The sequence below is a fragment of the Xiphophorus hellerii genome, chromosome 14 (genome assembly GCF_003331165.1).
Source record: "Xiphophorus hellerii strain 12219 chromosome 14, Xiphophorus_hellerii-4.1, whole genome shotgun sequence".
Lineage (NCBI taxonomy): Eukaryota > Metazoa > Chordata > Actinopteri > Cyprinodontiformes > Poeciliidae > Xiphophorus > Xiphophorus hellerii.
In genome coordinates this window covers 25,898,013-25,916,291 of record NC_045685.1, presented here as the reverse complement: position 1 = coordinate 25,916,291, position 18,279 = coordinate 25,898,013, and the positions used below count along the sequence as shown (strand labels likewise).

Sequence of the window (18,279 nt, the reverse complement as noted above, 5' to 3'; positions counted from 1 at the left end):
ATTTTATGGAAAAATTTAATCTAATTGACATTTGGAGAACTGAACATCCACATGACTATTTATTTACCTGGAGTAATAAGTCATTATCTCAACAATCTAGGATAGATTTCTGGCTGATCTCAGATTCAATAAAGAAAGAATCTGTGACTGTTAATACTTTACCTACTCCCCTTACGGACCATAAAGTTGTTGAAATAATTATAACACTCTCAGATGGTAAATATTCTAGTTATTCTCCTTCATACTGGAAATTGAATAATTCTTTATTAAACTATAAAGAGGTCACTATAAAGATAAACAAATTATTGAAATTCTTCTGGCATAAAGCTCAAGCAGATAATCTTTATGGTATTAATTGGGAACTTTTTAAATTTGAATCTGGAAAATTTCTAAGAAAATTTGGTAGTAACAAGGCTAAGACAAATAGAAATGAAGAAACCAAAATTGTAACGAGAATATTTGAACTCACTCAGTCGAATCCTTCTAATTTAAATGACTTCGAACTACAAGAGTTAACTGAATTACAACTTAAATTGGATCATTTTTACATTAATAAGAGTAAAGGTGCGTTTATTAGATCAAGGAGAAAATGGTTAGAAGAGGGAGAACAAAACACTCATTATTTTTTTAATCTAGAAAAACACAATTCAACCACTAATTCTATTACCAGTCTAAAGATTAATAATGTTGTTACAGATAACCTTGATGATATAGCTAGATATTGCAGTTCCTTTTATGAAACTCTTTATCTCTCCAACTTCTGTCAGGCCTCAGCTGATGCCCTGTTGACCAATTTATCAGTTAATCAAATTTCTAATAGTGAACGAGAATGCTGTGAAGAGTCAATCTCTTTACAAGAGATTATGGACGCCATCTCACATCTCAAAATGAACAAATCCCCTGGAATTGATGGCCTGAGTGCTGAGTTTTACAAACACTTTTTGTTCGACCTCGCTCCCTTTCTTTTGCAAGTTTTTAATGAAAGTATAGAAAACGGTTTGCTCCCTACAACCCTCACTCAGGGTTTAACCACTCTGATACCAAAACCAAGAAAAGACCCTTTACTTCTAGATAATTGGCGTCCCATTTGTCTTCTTAACAATGATTACAAAATTTTTGCTTTAGTTGTAGCTAAAAGATTAAAATCTGTCCTTCATTCAATTATCGATGAAACTCAATCCGGTTTTATGAAAAATAGGCATATCACAAATAATATAAGGTTTGTTTTAGATATTTTAGATTATCCTGATCTTGTTTGTGATAATGGTTTTATTTTATTTCTAGACTTTTATAAAGCTTTTGATACGGTCGAACATGAGTTTATTTTTCAGAGTCTAAATAAATTTGGGTTTGGGAAATTCTTTACTTCTGTTGTTAAAACTTTATATCAAAACAGCAACAGCTCCATCAAATTAAGAAACGGCTCCTCTCCTAGATTCAACCTCTGCAGAGGAATCAGACAAGGCTGTCCCGTCTCCCCATATTTGTTCCTTTTAGTGGCTCAACTTCTGGCCGATCATATTAAAACTGGTCCTTTAAAAGGGATCACTGTTGCTGATAGAGTGGTTACTTTAACACAACTGGCAGATGACACTACTTTATTTTTAAAAGACCAGAGCCAAATCTCTTTAGCTATTAAGGAGATTGGTACTTTCTCCAAAGCTTCAGGTCTTTCTCTTAACCTTAAAAAATGTGAGATAATGGCCATTAAGGACTGTTCTATAGCTTCAATTGAAGCTATACCAGTTAAGAATGAGGTTATTTATTTAGGTATAAACATCACGAAGGATCAAATAAAAAGAAGCTCCCTAAACTTCGACCCGCTAATTCAAAAGACTAAAAAAAGACTTAATCAATGGTTAGTTAGAGATCTTTCTTTGCGTGGCCGTATTCTGCTTACAAAGGCTGAAGGCCTCTCCAGACTAATTTATGCTGCACAATCATTAGACATTGACAATAAAAATGAGAAGGAAATTGACAAACTGCTATTCAACTTCATATGGAAAAATAAGACTCACTATATTAAAAAATCTACTCTAATGAATTCATATGAAAACGGAGGACTTAACTGCTTATCTTTCTCTATCTTAAATAATACTTTTAAAATAAATTGGATCCGTAATTTTTTTAATTCTCCAGCGTCTTTCTGGAATACTATACCCTTTCATATTTTTTCCAAATTCGGTGGTCTAAAGTTCTTTCTAATTTGTAATTTTGATATAACGAAACTACCAATTAAACTCTCTAATTTTCATCGGCAGGCTCTTTTATCATGGTTACTCATCTACAAGCATAACTTCTCTCCTCACCGATACTTTATTTGGAATAATAAGGACATTCTATATAAGAGGAAAACTATATTTTTTGATTCTTGGTTTAATAATAACATTGTTTTGGTTGACCAATTGTTCAACAGTGATGGTCTGTTGTTGACTTATGAAGAATTTCTCTGTAAGTTCAGTTTTCCTGTCTCTCCTGGAGAATATGCCAAAGTTTTTGGTGCCGTTTCTACAAAGATCTGTATGTTATTTCGGCAGAAGCCGAGAATCCTTGATCACTCTCCCATTTTATCTCCCATACATTCTCCTGTTGGCAAAATTTGTTTGAATCCTTTTCCTTGTAACAATAATAAGTCAATCAGATCCCTGTTTCTGAAGGACGTGACCTCTACTCCTGTGGTCGTTCATTATTGGAATCGCTTTCATATTACTGTGTCTTGGAAATTTGTCTGGCTGCTCCCTAATCTCTTTCTTCTCTCTAACAAGGTAAAGGAAGTTTCTTTTAAACTCATTCACCGAATCTACCCCGTTAAAGTCTATTTAAAGAAATTCAATTCTAACATTGAGGTGAACTGTTCCTTCTGTGTTGTTTGCCCAGAATCGGTCACTCATTTGTTCTGGTTGTGCCCTCATTCTAAAATATTTTGGCAACATTTTTGTAACTTTGTTGATTCCAAAATTTCAGCAGGCTTTCACTTATATTGGGAAAATGTCTTATTTGGATTTCAACAAAATGGAGGAATGAATGTAAAGAGTCTCCTTATCAATTTACTAATTATTAAGGCTAAATTTCACCTACATAAATGCAAATTTTTGAAGAAAAAACCAAATTTTTTAGTTTTTTTGATCGAACTTAAACATTATTTATCAACAATTCAATCCTCCACTAATCAAAAAGCAGAATCAACAATACGGGCTTGTAATCAACTTGGAATTTTGGATTATCTTTTAAGTTAATGCACTGTGACATCTGGCACACGTATCACAATTTGTGCTATTTCCTTTATACATATTTATATTTATTGTCGTTTTCTTATCTTCTTGCTTTATTTTATGCTCCCCCTGGTAAATTATTGTTATCTTCCTGAGATTTGTTCACAGTACATTTGTATTGTTGTTTATTACAAAAAAAAAAGTTTAAAAAAAAAACAAAAAAAAAAAAAAAAAAAAAAACATTTTGTCCCTGTGGCACATGTAGAAACTGCAGGACAGCGCCCCTTCTAAAGTGATGCTACTTACAGAGCATGAGGCAGAGTGAGAAGAAAGCCATCGTGTTATGATGTTCTCTTCCTAGATCAGAAATTATTTTCAGTCTCACCTCTACCTTGTTCAGGAAGTCAGTGGCACATAGAACATAACAGGAAAAATTATTATAACAATCATTATCAAAGAAAATTCTTGTTGTTCTTGTTGTTCTTTTACTGAATAAGTCAGTCCATGTCAGATATGCTGCCAAGTGTTTTCACAAATGTCTACAAACTTAGTAAAACTCTATTCTGTTCTTTATGAGCTACTAAAAACCACATAAACACTGAGCTTGAACTTCTGTGGAAACAGGAAACAAGCTGAGTTGCAAAGTTAGATGCATATTTTGTCTGTGACTGAAACCACTGAGGCATGAAATACATTGTGATTTCTCACATCCTGTGAAGTTAGTTATGCATATTTTTATGTTACTTTACTAAGGTTTGATGGAACTGTTAAACTTACAATATCTCATTACGACATTATCAAATACAGTATAGATATATATATATATATATATATATGTATATATATATATAATAGTCCCGGAAATATATATAATGTTTCCGGGACTAAGAGCTCACACCACGCCCAAACCAATGAAACAGGAACAGGAAGTACCTCTTGGTTTTGACTCGACGACACTTCGGCCATTTCGAGATTTCGACTACTTATCAAATTAATTTATCTTCATTAAATACTAAAGAAAGTCAGAAATCTGCTCTTCATCAGACAGGAACACATCATGAGATGTTTCTGGTTCTCTTCTGGCTGATCAGTTTACTGCCCGTCGCAGATCACGGTACGTTCAGTTTTTTCTCTCCTCGTTTCCTCCCAGTAGTGTGCACAGCGTAGCGGTTATATCTCAAAACAACACTAAAAGTTACTGAACTTCCGTATATTTAAAATAAGCAGGTGCATATCAAACCCAGAATTAGTTTGATATCCAGGAAGTTGGTTCAGTAGTTTTGTTGGCTCTCGCTCTCCATATTTTCATAGATGTTTCGTGTCCAAAAATAAATAGTTAATTTCAAAGATGGTGTCGCAAATCTGCAGCAGCCATTTGATGAGCCGCTATAAAGACAACCTTAGTCTGGTAGCAAACGTGTATCTGAATTTCAGGATGTTGTACTCTGACAAACGAGACTCATTGTGACAGATATTCCAATTTATTGAATATGACTGTAAATGTAGAATATTGAATTAATATTTATGATTTGTAGGCTACTGATAAAATACAATAGGTACAATAGAAATGGCTGAACTATTCCAAAGCTGCCATTTGAATTTATTCATGCTTACAGCTAAAATGCTCCACTTTTATCTTTTATCAAAAGATGTTTATGAGGTAATAAACGTCATAAATATGATATATAAAACAAATATAACAATATCTATTATAGTCCAAGGACAATCCTCATGAAACTTATGAAGAACTGAATTCACTTTGAGGAGTGAAACACATTTTTAAGAAGTTTATCCATGAAGTTCTTACCTGCACAGAACTTTGTTAAATGATGCCTTCCTGCTAACTATTTGATGATCAAAGACCGTTTTTTAGTTTCCCAGCAGGAAGTGTGACTTAACTTACCTCAGTCTCCCATACAGCTCTGCTCTTTCTCTGTCCACAGCTTCACACCTTTACTGATGTAAACTTGTTAATGACCCTCTTTAGATTTTTGTTTTTATTGATTAAGGGTTAAAGTTCTTGAATTGGAAGTCTGTTTTTATTATTTCAAAATATAATTGTCATCAACAAATTGATCAGTGGCTCATCTTGTTAAATTAGACCATAAAGGCCGTGTCATGAGCGGTGCGGTGTAGGTGGTGAGGCAGACGCAGATGGAACCAGGTTAGATGAATAATGAAGATTAATGAACAAAATCCAGAAAAGTCCACAAACACAGGCAGCACGACTGAGCGGAAGCCAGGGCTCAACGTCGGTAGCAAACTGATATTTCGGCTGGACACACGAAGGACTGAGGGCACATTAGACAAGGACCTGACAAAGACACAGACACACAGATGACACTAAATACACAGGGGGTAATTAGGGAATGAGAAACACCTGGGAGTAATCGAGGGGAGAACAGGACAACATGGAGACACAGAGACACAGAAAACTCTAAATAAACACACAGACAAACACGGAACATGACAGGCTGATCTTTGCTCCTCACAATGACTGTGTGATTCATTTGTCTCTGATCTTTCCATGGATCAGTTTGCTGGAACTGATCTCTTCACTAAAACTGAAGGTTTGGAGAAACTCTGATCAATAAATCAGATAAGGCCTCTGCTTTCCAGGTTTTTAGCAATTATGGAAATACCTGTCCTTTATAACAGGTTTAACACCAGCTGTTATGGGATAGCTGCTACTTTCTCTTCTGGTAAAATGTTGATATTTATTTTAATTAAATGAGTATTTTCTTGTTTTCTTTTCCAGAGATTGATAAAATGACTAGACATCAATTTGTAAACAAACAAAAACAAAACAGAAAAAATGTGAGCTTTGTTTTGAAAGAACTCAATAATACTGTGTTGTCCCAACAGTTTTCACAACTGTAAGCATTTAAAGGATAATAGTTGAGCAACAAACTGAACATCATCAGGAGTTCAGTCATTTTAAAAACATTGTTTATCTTTCCAGGAAAATATCATCTTGTTGGTCCTGAAGAGCCAATAAAGGCACAAGTGGGATCCGACGTTGTTCTACCATGTCTTGTGAAGCCCGCAGTTGATGTGAGAGACGCTACAGTCGAGTGGATTTTCAACTCCAGTAAAACTGTTCACTTGTTCCGTAATGAAGGTGATGACAGAGAATCTCAAGACAAAAGCTACAAAGATCGAACTTATCTCAACCATGCAATGCTTGAACATGGTGACGTTTCCCTCAAGTTGTCCAAAGTAACTAAGAACGATGAAGGGATTTACAGCTGCTTTGTTCGCCGTCTGCCTGGTCATAATAAGCCAGAAAAGAGAGATGTTACTCTGATTGTTGGTGAGTTTTATTGAATCAGAATCATTTCAGATAAAAAAGATAAAATGTTGATATCTTTAACACTTAATGTGATTCCTCAACAGTTGATGGAAAAGAAAATGAAAACCCTGAAGGACATTCTGGAGGTAAATATCTTAACAACTGATAATCAGATGTTACTGGCACAGCGACTGTGACTCAGTGGATACAGTTGTTGTCTTCCTGTTTCCCCTGGTCACATGTTGATGTGCCCTTGGGCAAGGCAGATAACTCCTAAATACCTTTTGATCTGCATATAGGTGTATGAAGGCGTGTGTGTGTGTGGGTGTGTGTGTGTGTGTGTGTGTGCGCGTGGGTGTGGGGGTGTGTGTGTGTGTGTGTGTGTGTGTGTGTGGTGCAGTAAATGGTGACCCCTGAATGATGAGGTGACTGTTGGTTCACAACTTTGATCTCATTAATAAAACAAAAATATGCAAAATTGAATTCAAAATATTCAAAAGCGGAATTTTAAAAACCTGTTTTTCTTTTTTGTCACAGGACCTGAAACTGGAGTTATTGTTGGTGTTGTTGTTGTTGTTGCAGCAATCATCATCCTCGCCTTCATCACATACTATGTTGTATGTCGCCACAGAGGTGAACAAAGTAAGTCAGTCATTGTCTTTGTAATTCTTGCAGGATTTTGGTGAATTAATGATTATCTCCATAAATGCATATTTCCAATTGATAGAAAATATAGTTTTTAATAGTTTGCAAAATCTGATCTGAAGCTGAAGAGAAGTAAAACTCTGAAACATGGAGCTGTCTGGATAAACATGTATAAGAAAAGTTATGCAGTTTTCACATATTTATCAATATCTGTTGGTAGGCCTGTCACGATAGCAAATTTTGCTGAACAATTAATTGTCTCAAAATTATTGCGATAAACGATAATATTGTTTGAAGACCTTTTTACACTGATTTAATGGAAATGACGTAATAATGCATGTGATTTCCTGCCAAAGATAGATACACTTTATTTTCAAAAGAACACTAAACACTGGAACTGATAAACAAAATAAACAAAACAACCAAAAAAACTAAACAACATAAAGCCAAAGTGTAAATAAATACTGCATTCAACCAAAAGAGTGCAGATTATGAAGTCTGTATATTATGTTGCCCTTCAGTAATAATTAGATTTAAATAGAGAAGATGGGCACATCGACTACCTGATGCAATAATTCACACTACACGTTTTTTTGCTGCTATTTTTCCCCTTACAACAATCTTACTATGTTACTACTGGTGGAAACGTCAAAGAAGACAACAGGAAGGAAAATGGTTTATTCTTGTTTTCTTGGTCAATGTGCAGAACGTTGGTCTTTCTAAGATTGTGTGGTTTGTCACGGTAGATCCTCGTTGCCGCTCTGATCCAAATCAGGGTTTTTCCCGACTGGGATCTTAACGCAGCCTGTTGAATGTGACAGGCAGCCAATCAGAAAGCGCGGATTCTCCTCCGTGTTTTCTGAGGGGAAATTACGTCGGGGAATCCCAAACAGCTGATACGGCGCAACCCGAAGTCCAGCGGACATTGGAGATGATATGTGGAAACAACATTAATGTTTATTCAACATGCAAAGAATATAGAAATGACAAGAGGAGGAGTTGGGGCGAAATTGCTACCGCAGTTGATAAACCCGGTAACTTTTCAGCTGTTCTTCGTTAACGTGACGTAAATAGGTTATAATGATTTTCATTCAGTCAGGACTTTACGCTGACACTAGCCACATGCATTGCAGGTAGATTGTAGTAAAGCATTGATTAATGTCTGGTTTTAAAATTAGTTCACTGAACTTGTAGCCATTATTTTGTGCCCATTGTTGGACACCACACGGCAGGAACGAACCCGATCGAAACGTTATAGCTAGGATTTCTGTCGGCTAATGTGTGGACTGTCAGGTTTTGAAAATGGGCCGACAATCGGCTGGCAGCTCTAAGATCGTGTAGTGTGCGCTGGGCTTTACACTAAGGCAGTGGTGCCCAAAGTCGGTCCTCGAGGGCCGGCATCCTGCAAGTTTTAGTTCTCTCCCTGGTTTAACGCACCTGGATCAAATGATGGCTCGTTAGAAGGCCTAAGAAGAACATTGACATGCTGAAAAGGTTGTTGGTACCACCAGGGAGAGAACTAAAAAATGTAGGATGCCGGCCCTCGAGGACCGACTTTGGGCACCCCTGCACTAAGGAAATGAGGAAGGGAGAAGCCGGTGCTCTCCAACTCCGGTGGAAAGCACCGGAGTTGAGCCTTTTTTCATTCAGTGTCATTAACAGAAAAAATGAAAAGGCCGGAAGAGACGATAATGCCGATAATTAAAATGACGTCGATAGTTTTAATTTATCGTACGATTAATTGATTTATCGTTTATCGCGACAGGCCTATCTGTTGGTGTTTGTCTGAAAAGAAAAGAAAAATAAGAAACCAAACAATTATGAGTAACTTTTTTCTCTTTTAGGTCTTTGTTGTTTATTGTAGCCTTTCTGCCTGCCCAGGTTGATGAAACATTTTTACCAGACAAAAACTGTTAAGGAGAATTAAATATTGTCACTCATTTATATTGTTAAGCTAAATATTCACTGTTGTTTACTTTCTGTTGTGTACAGTTTCTCTATTCTGGAACAACAAGTCTCCACATGAACAAGTTATAAATGATGGTGGTATGGAAATGGAACAATTATGTAATAATTAACTTATGTTAATTATTTACTTTTTTATTTTCCTGCTCATTGATCAACTAAGCAGGACTGCAGTCACTGAACATCACAGCTGAGCATCAAACCAGGAAACTGAACTTCCTTGTTGGTGACTGAATCTGACTGACTAGATAATTTGATGTAGCAGCAATGAACTGGTGACCTGACTGGTTTACTCATGGCTCACCAGCTTTCCCACTGACATGAACAGTGATATGCAGGTTTAGACCAGAGGTGACCAACCTGTGGCCCCGGATCTGGACAACACTAAAGAAAAACAGCCAAGAATCAAGAAAACAAAATCCAACAACATTCATTCATAAAATGCTATAAATAAAACTATTAAAAATTGCAAACACATAACTCAGATTTTCTCTTCTTTGTTGTGTTTTCTTCAACAGAGAAGCTTATAGCCAATTAAAACATGTTTAATATTACAATTACATCAGACCAATTAAAAAAAGAAACTAGAGCTTAATGAAAGACGTCTCTTCTAACTTAATGAAAGTTTTATTCAAAAGGTTCTTTTAATCTGACAAGCCTCATCTGAATATACATTATATATTCAATTTAATATGACTATGTTTACATTTTTATTTTAATATGCTTTGGTTTCTGGATTGTCTAATTTTTGTCAACAAGAATCTGGAAACAAATGAAAGACAAATAATTTCAGAAACAGTCAAAACTTTACTGCTTTAATTTAATTTATTTTTTGCTGATTGATGATAATTTTCTTTTGAAAAACTAAAAATGACAGAATTGAGTTTTTATTCAAGCCATCTTAATAATAATGTAACTTTGGGATATCAAACAATCAGAAGAAGATGATTTTATTGAAAACATTGTTTTGTGTTTCATAGATCACAGAGGAAATGGTAACCAAGAGATGAAGATGAAGAAAGACCTTTACAGAACCAGTGACAACCAAACCAAAACGTGTGAATCATCCTGATCTGAAATCTCTTCAACCTCTTGTTGGTATGAAAACTGTTACATGTGTAGAACTGTGAATAATAGAAAAACTGTCTGACTTAAACCCAAAAGCAAATCCTTCATATTAGATCAAAGATTTAATTATCTTTTTTTAGATTAAAAAAAGGATGAAGAATTATGTAATTTAAAAAATAACATTTTATGTCCATAACTGTTTCTGTAGTTTAGAGTCTTACTCAGATTTTGATGACTGAGTTTTATTGAAAAGTATTTTTAATACATGAAAAAGTTGACAGACTTGATCCAAAGCTTGTGCCTACAAAATGTTTTAAATTTAATTTCTATCAGTGAATCTGATTTTTAATGCTCACACTCTTGTTACATAAATAACCAAATATTTATATATTTTATTATGACTTGATTTCTAGTTTTTCAATTCATGAATCAGCAGTGAATTCATTAGTTCACTCACATTCACATAGGAACAAATCACCTGAATATTTCGTTGTTCATCATCATACAGTGAATGTCAAAAAAAAACATTTTGATACTATATTATTTTATAAGCATCCTTCTAGTTACATTATGTAAGATTGTTATTAAAATATGTTCTCATAACATAGGAAAGGTAAAGAAAATTAGAAATTCACAAATTACTTTGAAAATAGGCCCATAGACACAACAGATAATAACAATACTAACTTTATCTTGTAAACCAGCTGTAGTGACTTTTTCATTCCAGACACTCAGCTTGAGGAGGTAGAGAAGTTTTGTTGATGAATATGTATTATGGTCTGGTCAGCGTAAAGACTGTGTTCATAATTAGCTTTGCCACATGATTGGTGATGAGTCACCATGGGGGAAACACAAACCATACAAACACAAACTATAAGATCAGAACAGAAAGAAATGTCTCATATTTCTGGACTCAGTGGAGGCTTAGAGCTGAGCTTCTATAGCCTGGACCTGGTAAATTGGATCACCTGTTCATTTCAGTCAGGTTCATGGAAGCAGGGAGAAAATGCAGGACAATGAGTCCAAAGTCCAAGGCTGAGAAACGTTGATTTATGGTGAAGTAAATCAAACTCTTCAGGCTCCCAGAGTCACTTATCTTTGTCTAACTTTGAGCCAGTGTTCTGTTGAGATTAGTCCATTTGACATTTATAGTTTCAAACTGATGAGCCTTTTTAAATACATCAGCTTGAACTGAGCCTGGCTTAAAATGGCTGTTTAATGTAGGAATAAATGGCTGCTGCAAAGTTAAAGACTGTGAATAAAATGGTTCTCTTTATGTTTTATACTTCCTACTAACATCTCAGAAATCAAATGGCTCTTATTTTTAAAAAACAGGTTTTTCAATTAGCCAACATCTAAATCCAACATGGCGGCTCCCTGGGTTGCAACTCAAACCTTTCTGGAGAGATTGAAGCTGTTCCTCTATTTCACACTTTGATTCTCTGCCCAGAAAAAGGAAAATGAAACTGAAATTCATTTTCAATAGCTGCATAATTCAAATAGAAACTGTAAAAACTTATCAATGCAGGATTTTTTTTTAACAACTTACAAAATAAAACAAACCAAATACATTCTACTGTACTAAGTGAAGATTTGGGGGCCTGAATTAAAAGGTGTTTGTTAGAACTAAGTCATTATTAAAAAGCCATATTTATAGTAAAAGGAATGCTTTGTTCTTTTGTTGACTTTTATAAATAATATATATTATTTCTAACAGAATCTGATATTCTGATATTTTTATTTTGTCTGGTGGAGTTTTGCTGTGCAACTCAAAGTAAAACTGGAGGGAGACATCTAGTGGTTAAGTCAGAGTATTACTCTGACAAATCACAAGTCTTTATTGGGATGTTGATGCCAAATTTAATAGAAAATGTGAAACATGATTTTCCTCAGAACTACTACAGTTCAGTTTATCTTCTAGGTGGAAGTTGTTCATTTGTCTTAAACACTATAAACTGCTGTTGTCACATTAAATATGTAAAAAGTGAAACTTTATAGTGCAAGTTATTATTATTTAACAGATAACATTATTCAAAGTACTAAACAATAAAGAGTTAAAAACAATACAGATCAAACAGTTAAGACACAAAGAAACTCAATAAAAATATAATATAAAATTAATGCATATATAAAACAGAGTGAACATAAATGTCTTTAATTTAGCTTTAGAATCATTCAAAGAACATTCCTGCCTGATGTGTTAAAAGCAGACTGTTCCTCATGATGGCACTAAAACATTGTCTGTTGTATTAATAAATGTGTTTACATGTTGTAAAATATAAGCTGAGAAATTTTGATTCTTGAGAATAAAAACCCTTTAAAAACATTGTTGCATTTCTTTAAAATATATTATTCAAACCAAATTCAATATATTTGCCTGTACAAATGTAACCACAGAGTTTAAGATGGAGCAGGAAGCAGAGCGGCCATTTTGTCAAAGCCAGCCTGTTTGTCCTGTTATTAGCAGCCAGTCAAAGGAAAAACAAACCAAAACATGAAGCTACATGTATTTGTGTTGATCTACTTGTGAATCCATTTTAATTTTACTTGCACTAGTTTTGTGCCACTGTAGGCCCACTGTACACAGTTTCTAACTAGTAATAATCTAGATTAAAGATTGTGTTTTTATAGGATAAAACTGTTTAAGAATATGAGTTCCTGTTAATATGCTATTTATTTCTGCTTCACTTTCTGTCATTATTGTTCTTACTGTGAGGCTCCAAAGACTCTGAGCCTGAGAATCACATTAGATGAAAACATTTGGTCCTCTCAACCCAGATCAAATATTTTACTTTATTTCCAGTTTCCTCTGTTAAGTCTGTTCAGGGTTAAGCAGGTTTCTCTTCCAAAATGATACTGAGCAGAACATATTAGAACATTTTAAAACAATGTCTTGTATGGATTTCATGTGTTTATGATGCAAACAGACATGTAACCACTGCATGAAGTTTGGTGAGAATTTTACATTTTCAGGTAACAAAGAAGGAATTTGACTTTTAAGTTGGTTCAGAAAAAAAAGACATTTGGTCAACAATTCACCAAAATTAAGAAAACATACTTAATGTAAAAAAATAAAAAACAAAAGAAGAAGAGACAAGTCCCAGCCAGTACACTACAAAAACACAATATTTTACCAAGTATTTTTGCTCCACTTCCCAGTGCAAATATCTGAAAATATCTTTAGACTACTGGTTACTGTTGTTCCTGATAGACTTCGGTTTTATGGACCGAATGAAGATTCACTCAATAAAGATTTGTTATTCTGATCTTCATCTGGACTTGTAATCATAAAGTGATTTATTCCCTTCACAATGTCGATTGTCTTGCCATTTTCATTTAGAGCCAAATAAATCAGACATAACTCAAAACCAAGCACAGAAGAAAACCATTTTCCCCTTTCCATTAGCAACACCTGAACAGAATCACAACTGACTTTAATTAACCCCATCATGTTATCGACAGACTCTGTACAAAATGAAATACGGCCTGTAATTATTTCATCTTTGATGGAACTGATGATACTTTTTACCATTTATTTACAGATTAATCTGTTTTTTTTTCTAATTTCTGCAAGATGTGTTTTTTCCATTAAAAAAGTTTCCAGTGTGTGTGTAAATGTGTGTATGTGTGTCAATGTGTGGTTTTATATAGTGAATTTAAACCAAGTAACTTTAGTAAATTTCTTACAACAGTGGATTTGATTCATTTGCAAACAATTTTTATGAAAAGAAGTTAAATTCACAGATTTACATCAGCACATTATAAACAACGGCAAATAATACATTTTAAAATGATTATTTGTTGAATTTTTGCAAGCAGCCTCATGTTGGTGATGTGGTGCTGTTACCAGAGCTTCGATGCCTCAGAGGAGAACCTCTGGGTTCAGCATCAGAACCGGGTCCAGGTAGTGCTTTGCTTTCATGCTCTTGACTTTGTCCTGCCGTCTCATTCCTTACCGTACCTAGACAACACAAGGTAACAACAAAAACTGTTAACACAGGATTTCGCATAAATATACAGCTAAATGTAGATGCTGCTGCTTTATTTTACAATCAAAATAACAAGAGTTATTGTTCAACCATCAAACATCAGGACTGAAAACATACATTAGTAACAGATGCCATTAAAATATAACATCACAAACAAACTGATTTGTACATGACGTATTTGATGTTTGTTGAAATTTAATGTTTTATAGAAAATAAATGCATTTGCTTACATTTCCATAAGAAAAATCCTCCAGCAACGACAATGACGATGACGATTGTGACAACTGGAAGAAAGCAAAAGTTATAAAATGCATATCAAATGTGATTTTCTATAGTTAATTATTTCTATGTTTATTTCTTATACCATAATTTCAGTGTTAAAAATCTGTTGTTAATACAGAATTCTGTGGAAAACTTTAATTATCTTATTTTCTCCTCCCTTGGAAAGGCTCTGATATGCTCACTTGTTTCTGTTGATAAGCTTTTTTTTAAATCCTCCTCTTGGTGACCAGGATCTACTTTACCTGGAACAGAAAAGCACCACTATTACTTGGAAAAAGCCACAGACATGTTGCCAAAATGTTACTGCTGTAGGTCAGATCTTGGTTTCTGAAAATACCAGAAATGTGGTTAAAAGAGAACATGAATATACTGCCCAGTGAAGAAATCATTATATGATAAATCTGATTTCTTCTTGTGTCAGGAGCAGTTTTGATTTCACAAAAAAGGGATATGAAGACACTCCCCTGCTTAATAAATAAGAAAGACTGCATCTGGCATCAAAATAGACACCAGCAGAAATACAAATATGGTGATCAGGGTGATGCTGTGGGACCTGTAATGCACCAGAATGATTCTCAGTTCCTTATTGTTTGCAATACTTTCTGGAAGAGCAATGGGAAGAAACACATTAAAGTCTGTTTGTCACAAGACAGCATGAAGAATAAGGTGCTATGATCAGGTGAGAGTTAGACTAAACATGTAAACCAACATGAAACACAATGTCTGTGGCAGAAAACATATCACTGCACACCAAACAGATCCAGCAGATGGTTTAACAAAAAGTTCTTCAAATCCAGACCTTAAGCCGTTGTCCTGAAACTTTTAGATGTGTCTCTGCTGGAAGTCAATTAATCAGAGCCCAAGAGGGAAACTGGGGTAAGATGAGACATTTTTTTTATATATTTAGGATCATTACAACAAGTCAAAGTTGGTTTGGTTGCTAACTTACATATCTGCATATATTTCAGGATGTTGTGCTTTACATAAAACAATAAGAACAATGGTGATCATAGCCGTTCTGATAGCATAGCATGCCCGTGGCTCATGGCATGCTATGCTCAACTTACAACGTCTCAGGTAAGTTGAGCTGCATCCCTAAACCCTCCCTCTACACTCAAACACACACTGTGTTGTGTAGGGTCTGTCTCTCTGTGGGTAGAGAATATTTTCATTTAAAAAATATTTAAAAACCAAAATCACAATTTTACACTATGAGTTAGTTCATATAAAATCCAAAGAAAGTTTATCTCTCACTTTCAACATGACAAGAATCAAATGTTGTATTTTTCTTGGTTTATCTGCTTTAAATGAACAGAACTCACCAACATTCAGGGTAACTTGAGCTTTAAGTTTTAAAACTTTGCAGGTGTAATTTCCTGCATCCTCTTGAGTTATATTAGTTAGTTTCAGAGAAACGTTTCCTTGGACCATTTCTTTGCGGAAGAGACCTTCGACCTTGAAAGTCGGGATCGTCATTACGGCTTCGATACCGATGCACCAAGTTTATCTGGAGTTTCCACTCCACTGTCTCATTTGTGACGTCCAGCTCAGGCTCCACGTGGCACCGCAGGACGACATCATCCTTCTGGCATGGAGGGACCAATCACCTTATACTCAACTGGAGAAACACAATGTGTGCTCACCTGCAGTCGTGTTTTTAGTCATCAGCCTGTATTTATGGTTATACATCTGAGACAAGTAGACAGTAGGGTTATAGTCAGTAAGCACAGTCACTGGAGTTGATGAAGAGCCAAAATACACCTGAAAATGTGCTTCAAAAAGTGTGAAGGACTGATCTGGTGTTGATGCAAAGATTACATGGGGTCATAGGTCATAAAGGTTTATACCTTACCACTGAGCATGCACAAACAGAAAACAAATTTGACCCGTTTTACATATTTATGTTTGAAGTCGTTTCAACATGCAACTGACGGAAAAACAAACTAGTCTTTCAGCTTTTATCTTACAGATTTGCACATTGGCCCCCAGTTCTTGGTTTGAGTTCCAGGCTTAAACAGACCAAATCAGCGGCGCTTTGACGAGTAAAACTAAAGCTCCTTTTATTTCACTTTAGACCAGATGTGTCAAACTCCAGTCCTGGAGGGCTGCTGCCCTGCAACTTTTAGATGTGCCTCTGCTGCACCATCTGAATAGAATAATTAGGTCATTAAGGCTCTGGAGAACTGATCTACACAAGGAGGTAATTAAACCATTTGACTCCAGTGTTTTGGGTCATAATGGGTTTTAAGTTCTTAGCCCACATGCAGAACAAGCACAGGAGAATAATGATCAGTTAAGAGATTTTATTTGCACAAAATAAGATCATTTGAGAGAGAGAATGAATCCAGGAACAGGTTCACGGGGTCGTCTGCTCACTAAGGAACAACAGAGGGAGATGATGAGTTTGTGGTAATGGGAAAAGTGAGTGGTGAACAGAATTAGACTGGTCTTACTTCATCAGATGGTAGATTCAGACTGGGAGAGAGTAATTGCCGGTTCTGGTCTTGGTCCACCTTAGTTGCGGCTGTGAGGCGGTACAGGTTTCCAAGGACAACACAGTTGGGTGATTTCAGGGCAGGGTAGCGGAGGCTGCGGTGGAGGGAGGACAGGTAAGTTCTGAGCATGGAGGAAGAAAGATTAGCGATCTGACTGCCAGCTGGGGAAATCTCCGATAACTGCTTGTGATCTGGTTGAGGAGATGACTGTAGGACTCGGGCAACCAGTGGGTAAGTTCCACGGCGTCACGAGGAGTGGAAATCCAAAAGGCCAGAGCTGGGTCTTCACAAAGAGAGCACTCAGTGTCACGAGGAAAACACCTGAGAGAGGGAAAGACAAGGAGAAATTACTAGTGATGTTACGTGATGTGCCGAGGCTTCGAGGCGTGTGTCGAGTAATGGAGGGGGCGTTTCCGTAAAGCGCGTATCGAAGCTTGCTTCATTTAGGGTAGGAGCCGAAAATGATGACGTCCGAAGCCTCGCTGCCCGGCTGTACCACGTGACTGCTTTTGGGAAGTGGCTCAGAGTTTGGCGCGGGGTTTGACAGCTTTAAAAACCCCACAGGCTCCATTCAAAATGTGGGTTGTTGTAGGCGAGTTGCGGTCAGTTGAGAGAGTGGATAGAGTTTTGATAGTTTGGATAGCAGAGTTTGGATAGTGGTTATTTAGTTTGAGACAGTTAGTTTGGTGTTTGGAGAGTTTAGGAGAGAGAGAGATAGATAGATAGATAGATAGATAGGAGATTTAGGAGCGCGAGGACAGGATAGGAGTAGGATGGAGCCGGCGAGAAAGAGGAGGATTTCTCCTATGTGGGAACATTTCGATTTGATAAGCCCTAACAAGGTAAGGTGAACTGAACATTTGCAGATGCATTAGGTTTGCTTATGAGGAACTGTATTTTTCACTGTTTCTTATTTTCTGTAAAGGTGAGGTGTTATTGTGCTCCAAGGAGTTGGGGTACAATAATAACTACCTCATCCATGTAGTGTCAAAAAAGAGAAATCGTGTGAAACCAAAAACTGTGGAGAAATTGTTGTTTCTTAATAAAAATGCATGAAATCATCCAAGTTACACGAGCATTAGCCTTTTCACTACCCCTCCCTAGTTCCACAAGCACTTTCACTGTCCTCTGCCTGATTAAGCCCAGGCCATTTTTCTAGTCACAGAAAAACATTATTACACAACATGCCATATCACATGACACTACTATTTTGGGAATAATTACACACAGAGAATACATTCAAACAATATTTTATTATACACATATGTGTATACATAACTTTATGTAGACAAATGATTTCGTCCTACACCTTTTGTGAAGTCATTCCCAAG

At 35.8% G+C, this 18,279-nt stretch overlaps 2 protein-coding genes and 1 long non-coding RNA gene across 11 annotated transcripts in view; 2 read left to right on the top strand and 1 right to left on the bottom strand.

Moving 5' to 3' along the window:
- The window catches only part of LOC116732075 (myelin-oligodendrocyte glycoprotein-like), an 82,968-nt gene that overhangs the window by 27,420 nt on the left and 37,269 nt on the right, over positions 1 to 18,279 (top strand). For 4 of the 9 annotated variants that reach the window (XM_032582017.1, XM_032582023.1, XM_032582016.1 and 1 more), the window contains exons 3-4: positions 6,609 to 6,650; positions 7,042 to 7,146. In XM_032582017.1, the coding sequence (XP_032437908.1) occupies positions 6,609 to 6,650; positions 7,042 to 7,146 (147 nt within the window). Of the gene's footprint in view, positions 1 to 6,608; positions 6,651 to 7,041; positions 7,147 to 9,141; positions 9,196 to 10,094; positions 12,509 to 18,279 lie in introns of those variants that run through there. The other 5 variants (XM_032582020.1, XM_032582015.1, XM_032582018.1 and 2 more) reach the window with 5 other exon arrangements.
- LOC116732072 (junctional adhesion molecule-like) overlaps positions 4,128 to 18,279 on the top strand; it is a 49,414-nt gene continuing 35,262 nt past the window's right edge. Inside the window, exons 1-2 of the mRNA XM_032582010.1 lie at positions 4,128 to 4,326; positions 6,175 to 6,525. Of these exons, the coding sequence (XP_032437901.1) occupies positions 4,275 to 4,326; positions 6,175 to 6,525 (403 nt within the window). The 5' untranslated portion in view covers positions 4,128 to 4,274. The remainder of the gene's footprint in view (positions 4,327 to 6,174; positions 6,526 to 18,279) is intronic.
- LOC116732083 (uncharacterized) lies at positions 14,661 to 15,894 on the bottom strand. The gene is made up of 2 exons (XR_004341704.1): positions 15,776 to 15,894; positions 14,661 to 14,695 (listed from the first exon to the last, which is right to left on the bottom strand). It is a non-coding gene; the product is annotated as an uncharacterized LOC116732083 (long non-coding RNA).